The sequence below is a fragment of the Mus musculus genome, chromosome 1 (assembly GCF_000001635.26).
Source record: "Mus musculus strain C57BL/6J chromosome 1, GRCm38.p6 C57BL/6J".
In the NCBI taxonomy this organism is placed as follows: Eukaryota; Metazoa; Chordata; class Mammalia; order Rodentia; family Muridae; genus Mus; species Mus musculus.
The window spans coordinates 21,473,590-21,493,756 of NC_000067.6; the positions used below are offsets into that span (position 1 = coordinate 21,473,590).

The following is a 20,167-nucleotide window of genomic DNA, read 5'->3' on the forward strand; positions in this document are numbered from 1 at the left end:
TTTGTTCCCTCTCGCCCATCCCATGACTCCCTGCTTCCCTTTAGTGGTCCTCTTTATTTCTTTACATTCATGATATACATATATTTATTGATTCAGTTGTTTAAATATAAGCTCTGTTTGCAGTATAGCTTGTGCTTAGTTGGATGATTTCTAGACTCATCCCTTTTCCTACAAATGACATAATTTTGATTTTCTAGCTGAACAAAACAATATACATATACATATATATATACATATATATATATGTCACATTTTTCTTATTCATTCATCTGTTGGTGGATACTAGATTGGCTTTGTATCTTGGTTATTGTAAATAATGCTGCAACAAACATGGATGTGTGCAAACATCTCTGTGGTATGTTGATTTAGGTTCCTTCTGATATATACTCATGGGTGGGTCACTGGATCATATGCTAGTTCTCCTTTCCACCTTAAAGAATCCCTGCTTTTAATATCTATGCTCCTATTTCAATGTTAGGTGGTATTAACCATTTTTCAATTAAGGAATACAAATAAATAGACTGCTCATGTCTCATGTTTGCTTTTGAATTTTTGATTTGCTATTATTAACTATTACAAAGTTATGGCATTCCCAGTCTTTCCAAAAGAAACAGAAAATCCCAGGGGTCAAAGGCATCATGGAATCTGTCCATTCCACTTCCATTGCTCTACCCTTTCAGCACTGTCCATGAGCCTGCTCAGCTCACGCCCATTTTGCTGATACTCCTCCTCCTCACTTGAGATGGGGCTCCATTAGATCACATGCAGACCATTGTGCATGGCATTTTCTTGACTAATGATTGTCATGAAGTGTTCAGCCCACTGTGGGAGATGCTATCCCTGGGCAGGTGGTCCTAGGAAGCATTATAAAGAAGGATGAGCAAGTTATGTGGAGAAATCTAGTAGTTGGCATTCCATCATGGCCTCTATTTCAGTTCTCAACTCCAGGTTCCTGTCCTGACTTCCCTAGATGGTGGACTGTGACAGGAACATATGGATAAAATAAAACCTTTCTTCTTCAAGTTGTTTTTGGTCATGATGTTCGATCACAGCAAAAGAAAGCAAACTAGGACAATAGGTAAATTTTGGGGCTCTTGAATGCTTTTAAACATCTTTGTATTGTTCTAATACTCCATGAATGGGTTGGCTTGATGTAGAATGCCAGGTTGCAAGTACTTTTTCTTCCTAATCAATTTGTTACCATGAGTTCTAAGTGTTGGGTTTCTTGTGAAATATCCAGTGTCTGTTGATCTTCACACTTTGGATATGCTCAGTTCAGAAAGCATATAAGATGCCTGATTGATACAAGCATTCTGGTGTCTCTCTGGGATAATCTTGGTATAAGGGCTTTGGTTTATTGTGCAGGCATTTTTGGGTCATTTATGGTGGCTACTCCTGCCCCCCAGTTCTAGAAAATCATAGTATACTATTTCCATGCTGAAACCCTCTCCTTAGTTTTCCTATACTCTGGTTGAGATACCCGTGTTAGTTGGGTCTTAGACCTCAAGAAATGGTCCTTCTTTTGAATTATGTTCTTTCCTTCCTTCCTTCCTTCCTTCCTTCCTTCCATCTTTCCTCCCTCCCTCCCTCCCTCCCTCCCTCCCTCCCTCCCTTCCTTCCTTCCTTCCTTCCTTCCTTCCTTCTTTCTATTTCACTTTCTGAGATGCTGTTACAACCTGGTTTTTCCTTATATTTTCTTTTCTGCTCTCATACTTTTCTTTCTATCCCATATCCGAATCTGCTCTCTTTGACTAAAGCACGAGAGACAATGCATCAACTTGAATAATCAGCACAGATAGACATCATGAATTGGACTCAGTAGGGTGTAGAAAAGCAAGTTGAGAGGGAGATGTGTTGGTGGGGGGGACAGGGTGAGTAGAAAGAAAAGTTGGGGTGAATCTGATCAAGGTACTTTGTATACATGTATGAAAATTTCTAAAATTGGATTTGGACTCAAGAGTCAGGATTTAGACCTAGCTCTGACTGGGCTGTCTTGATGATTAAGTGGAATAATGTGTTGGAAGCACTCTGCAAATTAAAAAAAATACTCAGTGAGTCTTAGGCATTATTAATAAAAGTTGTAACATTTGGGCAGGTATTCGGAATGTTACTGAGAGCTGACTTCTTTTCCCAGACTGCTCCACTTGAAAAGTTAATTTAAATGAATCCCACAAAGGTATTGACAGAGCTAAATTTGCTTCAAGCTTCTAGGATTTTAAACTTTTTTTTTCCCCTCTAAATCCCTGAGATACTGGTTAATTTAGTTCTTTCACAACCAAATGACAAGGCAATTTGAACATCTCACTTGCTGGTGGCAAGAGTGTGGCTCAGACGAGACAAATGATATTGCCTTTGGTCTTTCTGCTTTGTATATTCAGCCAGGTTTATGGAGTAAGCAATGAAAGGACCAGCGAAGAAGCTTGACTTCTACTCTGCTCTATCATTCAAAAACTCATATCTCAATTAAAAAATAGATTTCTACACTATCTAACTAAACCCCTGGATTCTGTTCAAAGACTACATAAGGGAGATGCAATGATGAAATAAATATTACATTATTCTTATGCAGCTTAAATAAATCCATTTCATTAGAATGAGTGGGCAGCCACTTCCGAAAGCAGCAAATTCAATTCTTGATTCCTGAAACTAAATCACAGATTTTAAGGCATTCTTAAACATTTTAAGTCTTATAGTTTGTGCTCAAACGATGTGAACTTTAAGTAAAATTAATGATCCTCTTTATCAGTAGTTTCATTTTTACAAGTTCACTTCCTAATCACAAAATATGTTACATACTCAAGTTACCAACAGTGGAGCTCAAGGCCCCTGACCTAACTATTCCATTGAGATCCACGCGTACGTGGGTTGTCTTGCTTTGGCAATAGACATAAAAGTTCCACCTCTCTAAGGATTTGCTGTAGGGAAAACAATTTGTTTTGAAGTGCAGTTGGAAACTGTTCCTCATGAGTCAGTAACTGATAAGGATGCAGCCATTGAGACAAGTCCCTGTTGTGGTTCTTGGAGATTCATCCTATGCACCATAGCAGCTAACAGCCACTTAAAGGTACTGAACACTTAATATCCGTTAGTCTCACCATAGAAGTCAGATTTTAAACCTTTAATTCACGTAGCTTTAAATGGTGATATGGAGCTAATGATTATTGTATTGACAGCACAGCCCTGGATTGTCACAGTTGATGTGCACAGGAGACTTTTGCATGGTTTCGCTTTCCAATAGAGCAGCTCACATTCTAAGAGATTAAATATCTGGGAGATATTTTTTATTTAAAAAAAGATTTATTTATTTTTTTATTTATATGAGTACACTGCAGCTGTCTTCAGACACACACTAGAAGAGGGCATCAGATCCCATTACAGATGGTTGTGATCCACCATGTGGTTGCTGGGAATTGAACTCAGGACCTCTGGAAGAGCAATCAGTGTTCTTAACCACTGAACCATCTCTTGAGCCCTCTAGGGGATGTTTTATTGGTTCTATACATTAATAGGTTTTTTGCCCTATTACAAACGAAAAGATAACTAAAAATCTGTAGGTATCCTGGAGATTTGACCACGGGCCTTAGACAGGTCACAGAAGCATTTGTTGCTCACTTGTCATTGAACTACATTTCTAGTTCCTGGCAAAAGAGCTTAAGCTTCTATTAACTTAGGGACTTTTTCTGAAAGAAAGAAGTTTTACTTACTCATTTGTGATCTTTTGTTTTGTTTTTGTTTTTCATTTTTTGTTTTTTGTTTTTTGTTTTTTTTTTTTGGGACAGGGTTTCTCTGCTTAACCCTGGCTGTCCTGAAACTCACTCTGTAGACCAGGCTGGTCTCAAACTCAGAAATCTGCCTGCCTCTGCCTCCCAAGTGCTGGGATTAAAGGCGTGCGCCACCACACCCAGCCTCATTTGTGATCTTTTAAGAACAGTTTTGTTTATTTATTTTCATGTGTATGAGTGTTTAGGTTGTATGTATATCTGTGTACCATGTGAGTGCCTGGTGCCTGCAGAGGCCAGAGGGAGCTAGAATTACAGATAGACATGAATCATCATGTGGGTGCTGGGAACTGAACCAGGATCCTCTGGAATAACAACCAGCAATCTTCTCTGCTCAGCCATATTTCCAACCCTCACTTATTTATCTTTTGTCTTGGTTTTGTTGTTTTCCGAGACAGGGTTTCTCCGTGTAGCCCTATCTGTCCTGGAACTAGATATTTAGATCAAGCTGGCCTTGAACTCACAGAGGTCTGCCTGCCCCTGTGTCCTGGGATTAAAGTCATGTACTACCACCAACTGGCCTTTATTTATTTTTTAAACCCTTGTAAAAATAGTGACTGGCAATGGTTTGCCTTGGAACTCATGCCCAATGGTCCATTGCTTATAAACAGCTTTAAAATAATAAGTGGGAGTGGGTGGGTAGGGGAGTTGGGGGAAGGGTATGGGGGACTTTTGGGATAGCATTGGAAATGTAAATGAGGAAAATACCTAATAAAAATATTAAGAAAAAAATATGTTTAAAACTAGTGCCCTCATTTAGTCTTTAGACCCAGATTTCCCTCAGGATATGATTAAGGTACACAGTTTCCTCTCTAGCTTCATTTCTGCTGGATGTACCGCATGCCAGAGACAGAGGCAAAAGCCAATGGAACAGTTCACAGTGGTTGCAACCGAGTAGTTCAGTCACTCCAATCAGATCTAAATTAAAGCAATGTGCTTGCTAAATCTCTATGGAAACAGCTCCTCTAGTGTCTCAGTTATGCATCCCAGCATCCTCAGGTACAAACCCTGGAGGTTCAACTACTTGTCAGGCAGAGAGATAACCTTCGGTTGTAGGACTATTGTGCTCTTTGTACAATAATAACGTCATATCATTGATGTAGAAAAGTAATACCTTGTTATTCTTAACCTAGTTCCATTCCCAAAAGACATGGGAGATAGCCATACCTCTACTGTACCGCTAGTGCAGATCCAAACCAAAACCAAAACCAAACTAAAACCCCTAAACAAAACAACCCCCAACAAACAAAACCACCAACCACCAAAACGAAACCACAAGGAAACAAAACAAAACAAAACAAAACAAAACAAAGCAAACAAAAATGAATGGCAAAATAGAAATATTTTAGAAAAAATGTTAACACAAATCCCAAGTTGTTGAAAAAAATTGAAATGCTAACACAAAACCCATGTATTGTACACTAGCTTCAAACAATATGCTTATTATCTAATTCCCAAAAGACACGGGAGGTAGCCATACCTCTATTGTACCGCTAGTGCAAACATTAACGCACTTCAGGACATCTCCCTGCATAGCATTAAAAGCAATTCTACAGACAGTAAGCCTCAACATTCTATACATGTATATTCTTCACAACAGTAATATCTAACAGGCTAGAGAAAGTCACAGGGTGCCAGGGTTGCTACTGTACTCTGTTCCATCACTTAATGAGCAATTTAGCTTCATACAGTGATTCATAAAATGCACTAGGTCCTTCCAAGAGTGACAGGACTAGTGACCTCTACACAGTGCTGGTGGCGCTGGTTAATGACTCAATAATGCATAGAACATTATCCGGGAAACATGCTCTGTTGCTGTTATTTGGGAAAGAGACAACACCTGCCCAAATTCAAGACAGTTCATTAAAGTTTGACTTTTTTTTTTTTAAAGGCCAAATAGTAAACAGCTCTAGGATGCAATGAAGCACGATAATTGGAAAATGACCCCAGAAGCAGTTCTGCAGGCAGATGTTGCCTTCTGCCTCCCACGCTGACATGGATGTACCTGGATGAGGTTGGCAGCTGGGTTCCTTCTTTTCTCAAAATGCTTCTGGCGGTGCTGCTCCTGTACTTTTAATGCAAAACCTGAGCCAAGAATGCCCTGGAACAAAATACAAAATAGTAGCATTTTAAAGAATAATATCTTAAACATTTCTACAATGAATTGGAAAAAGAAAGAGAAATAATAGTATGTAATTCATTGATAATCAATGTATTGCTTATTTTTTAAAAAAACACTATTTATCTTCATTACAATACTTCCAGGTAATGGTGAGCTGTTGGTTAATACTGCCCAAAGATAATGACCCTTGTTCTGTAGTAGATCAACTGGGAATTAATTATCATTAATCAATTTCAGGTATCAGAAAAAGCATCACACTTAGAGACAGAAATGATTATTAAATTCAAGCAAGTGGTCTTAAATGATAGAACTTAGGAGCACGAACTCTGCTTTGGACTGGGCTGGGTTTTGAATATAGGAGATTTAAAGTCTTGCTCTTGTAGATATCGGGTTACTTTTAACAGTGATGAGACTCTGGGATTGTACATCATCTGTCATGAACAAAATCTGGAAATAATTGGGGGGGGGAGTGTGTGGGTTTAGATCTATTGCAGCTGTAGCCATTAAAAAGAGGCTGTCAGGCTTGGAGGTGAACATTTGGCTTGTCTGTATGAAAAATAAAAAACAAACAACCCCCTAAAACAACAACAACAACAACAACAACAACAACAACAACAACAACAACAACACCCAAGAGCGTCACTCACTAACAAATCCATCCCTGTTTTCCTCACTTTTAACCTGGCCCTTTCAGCATGTTTTACCTATTCTGGTTTTGGCTTGCCTATTTGGAATGTGGAGTTAAAAAGATTAATATACCCTCCTTCGTTTATGTCATTTTTAAGTTTATTTTGTTCTTTTATAGGTTTATTTTCGTTTAAATTATGTGCATATGTGTATGCATGTATGTGACCAGGAAAGAGGATTCCTGGGGATAGATTCAGATCCCTGGGAACTGGAGATAAGGGCGATCGAATGCTGTTCAATGTGGGTGCTAGAAATGGAACCCAGGCTTTCTTCTACAAGAAGAGTGGGCATGCACTCAACTGCTGAGCCATCTCTAGTCCTGGATGCTTTGTTACTGCTGCTAGTTTGATTTCCTTTTGCTTATCATCTTGAACTGCAAAAAATCTGGTTCTCTGAGGCTTACCTCTCTTTTTAGTTTGTTTAGGGCTGACGTCTGTGAAATCAAGATGCCTTTTGTCTCAACCTTGGGTTCACATTCAGAGCTTGCTAAATCCAGTCTCTGGGCTTTTCCTGTGTTCTTGACTTCATTAGTATGATGCTGGGAGCTCCTAGTGCTTTCAAGTCTGTGGATTTCACTTGCTAGCTATGAATTATTTGCCTTTTATTAAACTTCAAGGAGTCTAACCCTTAGGTTAGAGTTGGGTATCTTCTTAGTACTAAGTCAGTATCTTCTGCAGGCAAGAAATGCCCAACCATCTTTATCTCTTGGAGAAGTGGTGGGTTTCAAAAATATTTTATTTTATTTTATCGATAGAGGGTACTACGTCTCAGCTGTGTGACAACTTGCCTAAGATATTTTTGGGCCCTAGATAACCCTTGACCTTCCATCTTATCTTGAGATTTCACAAATCTGAGCATATTGGTGACAATAACCAAACAGCAGGTAGTGCATTCATGTTTAAAATACGGAATTGTAAGATAATACCATTTCCTACTAGTATGCACTGCCCTCTCTACTATTAATTAGGATGAATGACTGTGCCCTGAAATGAGCAGAGCAATTAAATCATGAGTTCCGCATCCTCTCTCTTTCAGTGCAGGCTTCATATTGCCCAGTATCTCCACCTCATATGGGTCATGATTACATAAGCTAAGCTTTGTAAAAGCTGCTTTGTATACTCTGCTTTGTAGATTTAAATAATATTTCTTCACTTGGAATCACAAATACTCCCTCTCTACTTCCAAATCCAGATCAACTCTAGTCATTTGAAACTGTTGTGTTTGTTTGTTAAATGAGACTATTTAGGAAAGATCAGCTGATTCTTCTCCTAACTTTATTTCCCATTAATAATTAATATAGGAGAGAACACACAATAGCTTTATAATATATATCTTTTTTTTTCTTTCCATTTTTTATTAGGTATTTAGCTCATTTACATTTCCAATGCTATACCAAAAGTCCCCCATACCCACCCACCCCCACTCCCCTAACCGCCCACTCCCCCTTTTTGGCCCTGGCGTTCCCCTGTTCTGGGGCATATAAAATTTGCGTGTCCAATGGGCCTCTCTTTCCAGTGATGGCCGACTAGGCCATCCTTTGATAATATATATCTTTATTTGAGTTTAATTTTGTATTTTTTGCTCTGATCATAATTTAGACTTATAAAATAAACATTGGGTTAAAAGCAATAGACATCATTTTGAGCATTAAATATATGAATAAGGGGCTTCAGAGTTAATCTCCTTTTGAAAACAGAGGCCCTACATAGAATAATTTAGTATCTACTAAGCAACAGAAAATGACACTAAAAATCACATGGTATTACTTCGAAGCATATTTTAGTAGCTGGCAACTGTTTACTACAAGTCCCCTGTGCCAGACCGCACGTTACAGCAGTTATTAAGCAGGTCTGCTCCCTGTCTGGTTATTCTCTATCTCAACTTTTCCCTGACTCTATTCACATACAGTCAGCATCTCTACACAGATGCCTGTTATGTTGTAAACACAGATGCAGCATGGCTTCATCTTCTAATATGTTTGCCATCTCTTCCAATCCTGGTAATAGAAGCAAATTCCTTCAGATTGATTTTCATTAATTTTCTATGATAACAGAAATTAAAATTTTTAGGTTTTAAGATTTGATTCTAGGCCAATAAATGCCAAGTGGGAAAAAATACCTTGACAAAGATTTTAAATGTTTACCCCTTCCTTATCATTCAACTTCAAGGAGCCCAGTTTTTACCCTCAACATTGTGCTGACTTTTAACTCTTGTTTAGATTTTAATCTATTATTACTATATTTGTTAATATTTTTTAATGATTGCAGATAGTAGATAACATGTGTTTGTATAATAGTTAATATTTCAAATCAAACAGAACTACTTGTTGTCTTGAACTTTTAAGCCAGTTGGATATATAAAGGGATTCAATTTCTATAAATCCCAATTTCTTCATAATAAAAGCAACTTATAGCTAGGGGATGCAGCAGGAGGAGTGAGCAAGACTGGCTTGCAAGGCTGCTGTAGGGAAGTCTGGTCAGCCTGCAGGAGCTCAGTAGCCTAGGTCTGAGGGGAGCTGGAGGAGGTAGCCTACATTGGATTTTCTTTTGGCCTGTTGATCCTGTGAGGTGCAACAGAGTTCTTCTGCTGTCACAGTAAGATAGGGCACCATGGCCATTGAGTTTCCTGGGTTGTGGGAACCCCAGAGAAGAGAGGCACACAATCCTCTTCATCTTTCTGTGTTGATTTGAATAAGAATGGTCCCCATGGGCTTGTGTATTTGAATGCTTTAGTCATTAGGGAGTGACAGTATTTCAGAAATATTAGGAGGTGTGGCCTTGTTGGAGGAAATGTATCATTGGGGTGGACTTTGAGCATTAAACTGCTCATGGCAGGTGCAGATTCCTTCTCTGCTTGTGGATCAGGATGTAGCTCTTAGTGACAGATTCAGTGACACACTTGCCCCTGTGTCCCCTGCCACAATGATGATTTACCCCTGAAACTGTAAGCAAACATCCCATTAAATGCTTTTTTTTATAAGAGTTGCCTTGGTCATAGTGTCTCTTCAAAGCAATAGTACAGAGTCTAAGACAGAAGTTGGTACCTGAATAGTGAGGTATTTCTGTGATAGGATTGTTCTGGGATTGTGCAAGGACTTTGAATCTTTGGGCTAGAAAAGCCATTGAGTGTTCATTAAGAGCTCAGTGAGCTGTTTTGCAGAGCTTGAAAGATAAGAATGTTGAGAGCAATGCAGAAGATGATAGAGGCCTGGCTTGTGAAGTTTCAGAGGGAAGCAAAGACAGTACTGGCTTTTTGTGTAAAGATCTGTGGTTTCTGGTCAGTTGGAGCTGTAGAACCAACTGTGATTTGAAGAGACCAGTTATTACTGAGGTGAAGTCATCTGGGAAGTGTTTCCTCAGAGTCAGTCAGTACCCAGAAGCTGTTTTCCAGAGGCAGCCAAGGTTGCACCTCCTGCTGGCAGCTGAGGTAGTACTGGTTTTGAAGGCATGAAGGGATCAAGGAGAACAGCTGAGGCTTGGTGCTGTGTGGCAAGGATGGAGTACCTAAAGATAGCCCAATTAAGGCTACTGATGGGTGAAAGTGCAGCCCAGTTGTGGCAAGGGACCTTAGCAGTATAGAGATGGCCAGTAATATGGGATGACCACCAGGAACAGCAGTAGCTGTGGAGTGGAGCCCTGGGAGCCTAGAATACAAGCTGTGTGTGCTTCAGAGGGCAGAGTTAGAGAAGTGACCCACGTCCTCCGGAGACATCCTTTGGAGTTAGAGAAGTGATCCACGTCCTCCGGAGAAGATCAGAAGCTCACGGATCCCAGACACTGGGTATTGAATTATTTACATAGTTGGAGTTTGGTTTAGCTTTGTTCTGATTGTGACTATGACCTGGTTCTTTCCTCTTGAAGTAAGAAAGTATTTAATTTATTTTTGACTCTATAGGAGCCTTCAGTTGAGAGACTTTGGATTTTAGCAAAGACTTTGTTTTTTGTTTTTTGTTTTTTTTTTTTTTTTTTTTTTGGTTTTTGGGTTTTTTTTTTTGAGACTGAAGTTTTAAAGTGTTTGAATTTTCAAGACTGTGGAACTTTTAAGTTTGAAAATATTTTAAATTGTAATATCAATATTAATGTGCAGTCTTTGGGATGAACCACAATGGTAATGTGGCTTAGCAGTGATTTGTTTGGGTGGCAAGGTGGCAAGAGGTCAACTGTGCTGAAGAGTTTTTTGTCAACTTGACACAAGGAGGAAGGAACCTCAGTTAATTATGCTTCCATAATATGGGGTTGTAGGGAAGCCTGTAGGGCATTTTCTTAATTAGTGATTGATGCAGAGGTCCTAGCACATTATAGGTGATGCTATCCCCTGGCTAATAGTCCCAAGTACTGTAAGAAGGCAGAGTGAGCAAGTCAGAGGGAGCAAGCAAGTAAGCAGCATCCCTTCACAGCCCATGCATCAACTCCTGCCTCTAGGTTCCTGCCTTGATTGAGCTCCTGCCCTCCACTGCTTTTGAGGATGAACAAAGAATTGTGAATGAAATAAACCCTTTGCTCCCCAAGTTGCTTTTGGTCATGGTGTTCCATCACAGCAAGAGTAACCCTGACTAAGATACTCTCCCAGCAAAACGCTGGCTCATTCTCCAAAATTTCAATCAGGCAGCGCTGCTGCTGGCTGGCAGATGCAGAGGACAAAATGACAGCTCAGCACCTAAAATGAGGTCACAGTAAAAAATGCACAGGAGAGGCCTCTTCCCTTGGCATTGTTAGGAAATGGTATGATTAGCACAAGCATATTTTATGGATTTTTTACATAGGTTAATTTAATTTGTATATAAAATGGCAATCACTTTATTGGAAACATTTGCACGAATGACTACTTAGTCTCTGACCTGTAACCTAACACAACAACATAGTTTAACTTCCCTGTAATGACTCAGAGTTTCATTTCAGGATCCTTGCCTTGTACTGTGGGATCCTGACAATTTATCTAACTGACCCTGAGTCTTCACATATTTGAACAATTATCTCTGCTTGCTTATTGCAGAATTTCATTTCCTGCCCTTGCTGCTACTGCTAGTTTCCAACGTCTCTTCCTGTGCAGTGCCTTTTCTGCTGGCCTCTACTGTATATTTTAACAGTCCATTCATCTCAGTGACCTCAGAGTAAATATAAACTTAAAACAGCAGGTATTTTGTGATACTGCTTTCTGGGGGTGGGGGTGGGAGGAAGAAACTGAAGACTGAATTTTACTGTTTCCAAAGATATCTTTTTCTGTGGGGAATCTGATGATTGAGTCTTTCTCTGTTCTTTTCCAGGTTGCTGAGACAACCATAAAAGCTGACTTTGGGCTGGATGTAGTGGCTCTGTAGCCTTGTCAAGACAGCCAGAATTACACAGAGAACCCCTGTCTTAAACAAACAAACAAACAAACAAACAAACAAACAAAAGGAATTTACTTTTGATATGGGAGATTCTTCCCTGTCTGCCTTATATTACCATTTGGGTCTGGAAACATATATTTTTATATTCTTATAAATTAGGGAGAGTTTTTTTGTAGTTTTCCTCACAGTAATCACTTGATTTATATTATCACATTGTTCACTCTAGTACTTACCTGGACTCAACCAGTCCTTATCATAAGACTTCTTTCACTATTTTAATGAAGAAATATACTAAAAAAAAAAATCACTGATCTGAATTGTGTCTCCACAAATTCATATGCTCCTTGTAGTTCAGAATGTGAGTTATTTGAATACAGGGAGGGTCCTCACCAGAGGTAATCAAGTTAGGATGAGGTCATCAGAAGGGGACCTAATCATACAAATGCTGTCCTTATAAGATAAATGAATCTGGATATAAATATTGTCAGGACATATAAAGGGATGGCCCTCCCTCAGCATCTCAAGAATGGAGGCTCAGACAGCGTGCTCCCTCTTAGAGCTCTTAGAGGGAACGTGCTCTGGTAATTCCTGGGTCTCAATTTCTAGGCTCTGATAGCCATGAGACTAATTTCTATTGTTGAGTCCCCCAAGTCTGTGATACCTGGTCAAAGTGGTCCTAGCACACTAATATCGTTACACAGTTAGGAAGAAATGTAAGTCAAATTGAGGCATAATATCCTAGTACGTACATAGTCTGTGCAGTCTCCTGCCACGGTTTTGAGTGGGGTGGGCCTGAACCAGCTGGCCAGTGGAAAGTTGGGACCTGAGTGTGGGAAGGGCAGGAGTGTCCTCTGAGGTCATTTACTGTCAAAGGACAAGAACTGTGATCTAATGTCTGTGGTACTGAATACCCCCATCTGACCTCAGTGTACTCAGCTTTCTCTGGCATGTGCTCTCAGGTTTCAGTTTGGCAGAGGTGGCACATGGCATGCCTGCTGCCTGGAAAACGAGGAGACTATTTTTCTTCCGCACACCTGTTGTGGCTGACCCTCAGTTCTTACTGTCAGCTCCCTGATGCCCAGCTCCACCTCAGATGGAGAGGCCCAAAAAAAAAAAAAAATGATGTCCGGAGGGAAGAGGCAAACGGTAACATCATGTCCTACTGCCTTTAAAGAAACAAGAGGCTAAAATGACCAGAAAGTCAAGCCTCGCCCTTTGAAGAGAAACTAATCAGGAGTCCAGAGGGAGATAAATGTGTTCTTCATTCTGACAAAATGCAGAAACTGCTCATAAAGAAAAAAAAGAATCAATGGCTGTGACACTGGTATAAATCATCTGACACATTTACAACACTTATGCTTCTCATTCAAGTGTTTGGGGAGAAGAAAGAACTCCTGTGAACATCTATCTTTCCATTTGTGTACATTATAAACCAAATTGCAGTAATTAGTTTAAATGAAGCTATCTTTAAATCTTTATAAACATTTAAGATGGATCACTGGCATGTTGATGAAAACAATCTAAATTATTTGTTTATACAGATCTAGCCAGTATTGGAGATTCAGGATACTATTTTATACATCATCTACCTGGATGCACTTAGAAAGAAAGCAACATTTATTAGAATAGTAGTGTAGGTCAATGCAATAGATTCGTTCCTCAGAACACTAATGTGTGAGAACCTAGTTGAAGCAGCTTTGTTAAGACGATACTCACAGCAGGAAGTGCAAAGAAAGAAATGCCAAGGAGTGCGAAGCCTGCAGAGAGCAGTCTTCCCAGCCACGTTAGGGGTGTTTTGTCTCCATAGCCAATGGTTGTCAGTGTGATCTGGAAACAAAGTCAACAGAACATCCAGCTTAAGTACTTGAGAAGGAAGTTAGGACCTAGGAATGGGAGACAAAACAGTATCTCCACTAAATCATGATGCAAGAAGTCTTGCTGGCACATTCTCTTCCTGCACTTTAACTTTCCATGACGCATAACAGCACTTCTCTTTGTTTAAGGGAAGGAATAACCTGCATATTTTGTCCTCCCTTTTAATACAGTCTCCAGTTTGTCCATGTGTATTCAAAGGCAAGTTGTTGGGGTAAGAAGATTATCTTCCCTGATATGGAAGAGATAGCGCTGGGGGTTTATAAGTTAATGCCCCAATCAATGATTTATTTAATAAGACTGTTTATTATTTTCTTAAAGCCTTAAGCATTCAATATACATTTTATGATTTGCAGTGGAACAAAAAGGATAGGAATATAGTTCTTGTCCTGAGATAATTATGACAGTAAGGGAGGCATGATATAGGCATCCAACTAAAACAGGAAGAGAGGCATACAGGAATTTTAATGGTGTGTGTGTGTGCATGTCTGTATGAGTGTGTGTGTGTGTGTGTGAATGTGTATAATATGTAGATTTACAGTCAAAAGATTGTGTCATCAGCAAACAATAAGTCTTTTAATTCTTCCTTCCTGGTTTGAATGCCTCTTATTTCTTTTCTTGCCCAATTGTTCTGGACACGATTTCCCATACTATCTTTTTTTTTTTAAATAAGTTTAAAAATATTTATTTTTAAATTTGTGTGAGCAGGTGGGTAGGAATAATATCACATGCAAGCAGAGGTCAGGAGATAACTTGCTGAAGTTGGTTTTCTCCTCCCATCACACAGGTCACTGGAGTCAAACATATTGTTGTACTTGGTGGCAAGTGATTTTACTGGCTGAACAATTTCATTGGTATGCATTCCTAATTTTTAAATAATAAAAAAGGATTCTATTTCAATTAGGTGTGTGTGTGTATGTGTGTGTGTGTGTGTATACATGTTTAGATATATGCTAGTGGATATAGTCCCAACACAGGCCAGACGCTATGGTTCCCTTCCAGGCTGGAGTCCTGGGTGGTTATGAATCACCTGATATGGATGCTTTCCTTCTGGAAGAGCAATAAACTCTCTTACCCATTGAACCATCACTCCAACAATTTTCTGGATATAGTGAGTTTATTTGAAATAAACTGGGCATGGAAAGACAAATACCACAGTTGTTTTCCTTTTCAAAATTCTTTCTTTTAGTTTTGAGATTATAATAATACGATAACATCATTTCTCCTTCCCATTTCTCCCTCCAAACTCTCCTACAAACTTTTCCTTGTTCTTTTTGAAACATATAGCCATCTTTATATTAATTTTTACTATATACATATGTTTATATGCTCATGTACGCACACACATACAAACTCTTAAGTATTGCTCAATCTGTATAAAATTACTTGTTTGTTTCTAGGGTTGACCGTTTGGTACTGGGTAACCAATTGTGTGCTCTTCCCTGTGGAAGGCTATTTCTCCTGACTCAGCATTCCTTAGTTTCCTGTAGTTCTTTCTATGGGACTGACACCTCTGGGCTTTCTCTTACCATGGTGGCTATCTATTCTTGTTCTTGTTCAGCTCCTGTTTAGGTGATCATGTTGGGGAGAATTTATGGGTGTAGCTCCCGACATTCATAGGTTACACAATCTCACAGCAAACTCCTTGTTTCTCTGGCTCTTGCAGTCTTACTATGCCCTCTTCTGCAATGTTCCATGTGAAACCCCTGGTGTATTCCCTCTTATTGTACTCATGAACCCCATTATCCACCCAGTTGCTCAAAACAGAAGCCTTAGGCTCATCCCAATTATTCCTCCTTATCTCTCCCTTCCTTGGACCTATCAGCACATCCCATTGAATCTGTGTAAGATGTTAGAAATCCCACCTGCTGTCACGTTGGCCACCTGGCAAGCCAAGTTTGTACGAGTTTATGTTGTACCTGCTTATGTTTGCCTTTCCTCTGGTTCTTTCTCTATAGACCGAAAAGGAATGGCATTTTCTCACTCCCTTCTAAGAAAAAATATTTCAATGGTTTTCTATTTGATTTCCCAAACCATGGAAAATCATGGTTGTCCCATCGGTGAAATTCTTCTTTACCAAATCTTCCCAGGGCTCCTTACTGACTTTTAGATCTCTCAACTATTCTTTCATGGAGGAAGGTTTCTCTATTTTGTCTGCAATAGTCTCTGGTTACTGTATATATCCATAGCTACTTACTGCCTACCTTCCTTCCTTCCTTCCTTCCTTCCTTCCTTCCTTCCTTCCTTCCTTCCTTCCTTTCTTCCTTCCTTCCATCCTTCCTTTTGTCTTTCCTTCCTCAATTCTTTATTTTCTTCTCCTTACTTTATTTTCTTCTTTCCTCCATTCTGTGACAGGGTCTTGTTCCATTGTTATCCAGCTATCTTCAAATTCGCAATCTTTCTGCCTTTATGTCCCAAGAGATGAAATTACAGAGACACACCAAGACCATCTGTGTTCCTTGTTTTATGATAGCACTTGTAACAAGTGCTAGTAATTTGACAGCATTTATAACAAGTACTGGATTCATACCAAAAGGAATAAAGATGACCTGTATTTTATTATCTTCCCAACATCTAGCATGGTGCTTGGTACCAATAATGGAGAACTCAGTTTTTAGAAAATAATTTCAAGATTATTGGCAAGAAATTGAGAAATATGGGACAGAAACTCCTATAAACCCCTAGCTCTAGGAGAGGCTTCCGACGATGGGCTTGTACATGGTTTAGGAAGGGTGAAGCTGAAGAGGGAAAGGATAACGGCTTTATGATAGGGTAGGACATCCAAAGAGGCAGAAGAAAATGGAATGAAGAACATTTCTTGCAGGTGTTAGCCTTGGCAAGATGAACAAACTTTCCTGTGGGAGATAATGTAGGCACAGTATGAATGGGGATGGGAACGGGGAAGGTGTTGACAATGTCTCTAATCACCCAGAAAAAGTTGGAGACTTTTGAGGGAAACCAGAGGCCTAAGGGAGGGGAAAATGCTTGGGACAGTGGGAGTGTGGGAGGGCGTCAGGTGCAAGTCAGCAAGAGGCCTGTGGGTGGAAGAGCTCATCCAGGGCTGCAGAGAGGGAAAGTGTGCTGACACATAGTAGTCAATGGAGTCTAACTGCAACTACATCAGTATGAGACTCTCACATATACTTCTCAGTACTATCAAAACCAAACTTTTGTTTTAATTTTATTGTATTTTAAGCAACCATTGTTTTTCTGCCAAATCGCTTAATCTTTTTGCAATAATTTATTGATAATAGCCCACTGAAGGAACATTTCCTGGCTTTGCTATGGAGGAAAATGTGACATTTCATGGTTGCTTTGTGTTTCTATAACACAAAGTTATAGTCCAGGTTCTTAGAGAGCGCTGCATCTAAATCTGTAGAATGGGACACAGCAAAGTGACTATATTATGTTTTATACTGGTAAATTTTTTTCTCTCCCAGGAATGGCAATAACATAGAGATAGAATATTGTAGATTCAGGGAAATTGGCTCAACTTCCCTTGGATTTTGGTGAAGAGTTGGGCCACCTGTCTGCCCTGTGATTTGGGCTTCTAAAATAACCACATCGACAGAACCTGGTGGAACTAGTAGCCAAATCTCATTTCTCAATAAATTATTCCTCTCTCAATTCAAAGAAACTCAGGGATTTTTTTGCTTTGATGCTTAGGGATGAATGTCCCAAAACCATGAGTCAAATCCTTCCTCCCTTTAGCTTGTTCAGTTACAGATAAGTGAACTATAACTAGTATACTTCTTGGCTGCTGAAAGTTCATGCTGGGGTAGCCAGCTCACTGTTTACACAGGAGCCAAGAGATAGAAGCCTTCTTGATGCTTCCCATCCTAGGCTTATGCTAAACCATTAAACATTTCTGCCTTCTAGAGACCTCCCATCTTTGTCTGGGCACAGAAATGATTCATTTTGTGTAGGTTCAGTGTCATAGAAATGGAGGCCCTATAGATACCAGCTTTCAGTGTATTTAGGGAGAATCCTAGAGCTTATTTTGGAGATCCGAGATTGGCTGCCTAGGGGATTTTCAGAGGCTGTGAGGAAGTTGCAATTGGACTTCAGAATTAAACTGGGTGGCAGGGACAATTGACTTCTTTTCTGGAAATACTTCCTATGTCTCTAAGATCGCAGCTGTATTCTGACGGTCTAGTGAGGTAAGATGACTTGTTTATTGTGCTGCATATTTTCCATCTTGCAACCACTGTCACACACAGAGTATCTCAGCAACTCTCAGTCATAAGGGCAGTTGGTGACTATTAATTATACTATACAATTAACAGTGATTTGAGATAGTTGGACTTCGAAAGAGCATTGATTTTTGGAGAAACTAAATCTAACGGTAGAGTGCTGCTATGGCAGAAACAATAAATAAGGCACCTCTTTTCAATGCCAGTCTCTGTAGAACAGGAATCCAACATCAGATAAATGACATAGTTCCTCCTCTGCAGATACCCCCACCAAACCCTGAGTTGTGTAATTCCTTGTCGGCTCTTTATATGCATAGGACATTAGGGTGTAAGGGTTGAGCACAGTGGCAATGGAACTGGAATCAAATCTAATGTCTCTGCTCATCCCAGGTGAGTCATGAGGATGCCTCAGAGCTGCACACAGGCTGGGTGGGTGTGGATGACAGGGATTACTGGGTGGGTCCAGGATGATACAGAGCACTAACGTGTAGTTACTTAATGGCTTATGCTTGTACTAAGACATTTTGGATAATTCCTGAGTCAAAGCATTTTATTCTTTTCTATTTCATCCAATGTTAAAAGTGAATCATAATATATTAGGGTTTTGCTTTGCATACCAAATATAAAGGAATGAGTTGAACTTCGGTGCAGCATAGTCAGTGAAAAGTGAGTCTTATGAGGCAGCCCTGTTACTCTCTGTATGGGAGATCATTTTCTAATACTATATTAATGCATGATAATACACACGACCCAATGGGCTTCTTCTTTTCTTCCTTAACTGAGGAACAAATACAGGCACTTTCTCATATTGGCAAATACCCTTTCTCTGAGATATCTTCTAAGTTTCAGAGAAGGCTTCTTAATAGAAAGTTCTATGACAGCTGGTTTTCTACTTAGAAGTTTCATAACAGCATATCATCTTAAAACTAAATTATATATTTATATAACATACACACACCTATAATTTATAAAATGTATATAATACTTTATTGCTCCCTAAAACACATAGAGGTACACTCATTTCATAACATTCCTTGTGAAGAATAGGGAGTCTACTTCATATTTTTATTTGTATAAACCTCACCCATAATGCATCAAATTTTGATGTTTTATAAGTTATGTTTTAAAAAAGATTTATTTTATACATGTAATTGTTTTGCCTGTACGTACATATGTACATATGTATGTATGTATGTATGTATGTATGTATGTATATGCATTATATGTGTGCCTGGTGTCTACAGATACCAGAAGAAGATATCAGATTCCCTGGAACTGGATTTACAGAAGGTTATGAGTTACCATATAGATTCTGGGAATTAAACCAAGGTTCTCTGCAAAAAAAGTGCTCTAAATCAGTTATTGCATACAAGTTACATGTGTGTGTATCTTTAGCATGAACTCCAGCTTCATGAAATGATCTAAATACTATGAGTCCCTAGATTTGTAGGATTTTCCCCTCCACAGAGTTGTGTGTTCACACTTGGCTTTATAGTAATAATATTTTAGCATTTCGCATTTTGAGCTTCTAGAAAAAATTATATTCCATTTTCATAAACCATCCATCTCTCTGTACCATGCACTATCAGTGTGCTGGCTAGTTTTACATTAATTTGACACAAACTAGAGTTATCAGAGTGGAGGAAGCCTCAGTTGAGAAAATACGTGTATAAGACTGGGCTGCAGGTCAGCCTGTAGAGCATTTTCTCAAGGGGGAGAGTCTGGTCTGTTTATATGTGATGCCACTCCTGGTCTTGTGGTCTTAAGTTCTATAAGAATGCAGGTTGAATTTCTGATCTCTCCAAGACTTTTAACAAGAAGAGATATTAGATTTTGTCAAAGGCTTTTTCAGCATCTAATGAGATGCTCATGTGTTTTTTTTTCTTTGAATTTGTTTATACAGTGGATTGCATTGATTGACTTTTCATATATTGAACCGTTCCTGCATCCTTGGGATGAAACCTACTTGATCATGGTGAATAGTAGTTTTAATGTGTTCTTGGTTTTAGTTTGGGAGTATTTTATTGAGTATTTTTGCATCAATATTCATAAGCAAAATTGGTCTGAAGTGCCCTTTCTTTGTTGGGTCTTTCTGTGGTTTAGGTATGAGCATAACTGTGGCTTCATAGAATGAATTAGGTGGTGTTCCTTCTGTCTCTATTTTGTGGAATAGTTTGAGGAGTAT

General features: G+C 39.2%; 1 protein-coding gene across 4 annotated transcripts in view; it reads right to left on the reverse strand.

The window, feature by feature from the left end:
• Kcnq5 (potassium voltage-gated channel, subfamily Q, member 5) overlaps positions 1-20,167 on the reverse strand; it is a 564,252-nt gene that overhangs the window by 75,191 nt on the left and 468,894 nt on the right. For all 4 annotated transcript variants that reach the window (NM_001310477.1, XM_011238368.1, NM_023872.3 and 1 more), the window contains exons 6-7: positions 13,634-13,744; positions 5,785-5,880 (exon numbers count right to left, since the gene is read on the reverse strand). In NM_001310477.1, the coding sequence (NP_001297406.1) occupies positions 5,785-5,880; positions 13,634-13,744 (207 nt within the window). The remainder of the gene's footprint in view (positions 1-5,784; positions 5,881-13,633; positions 13,745-20,167) is intronic.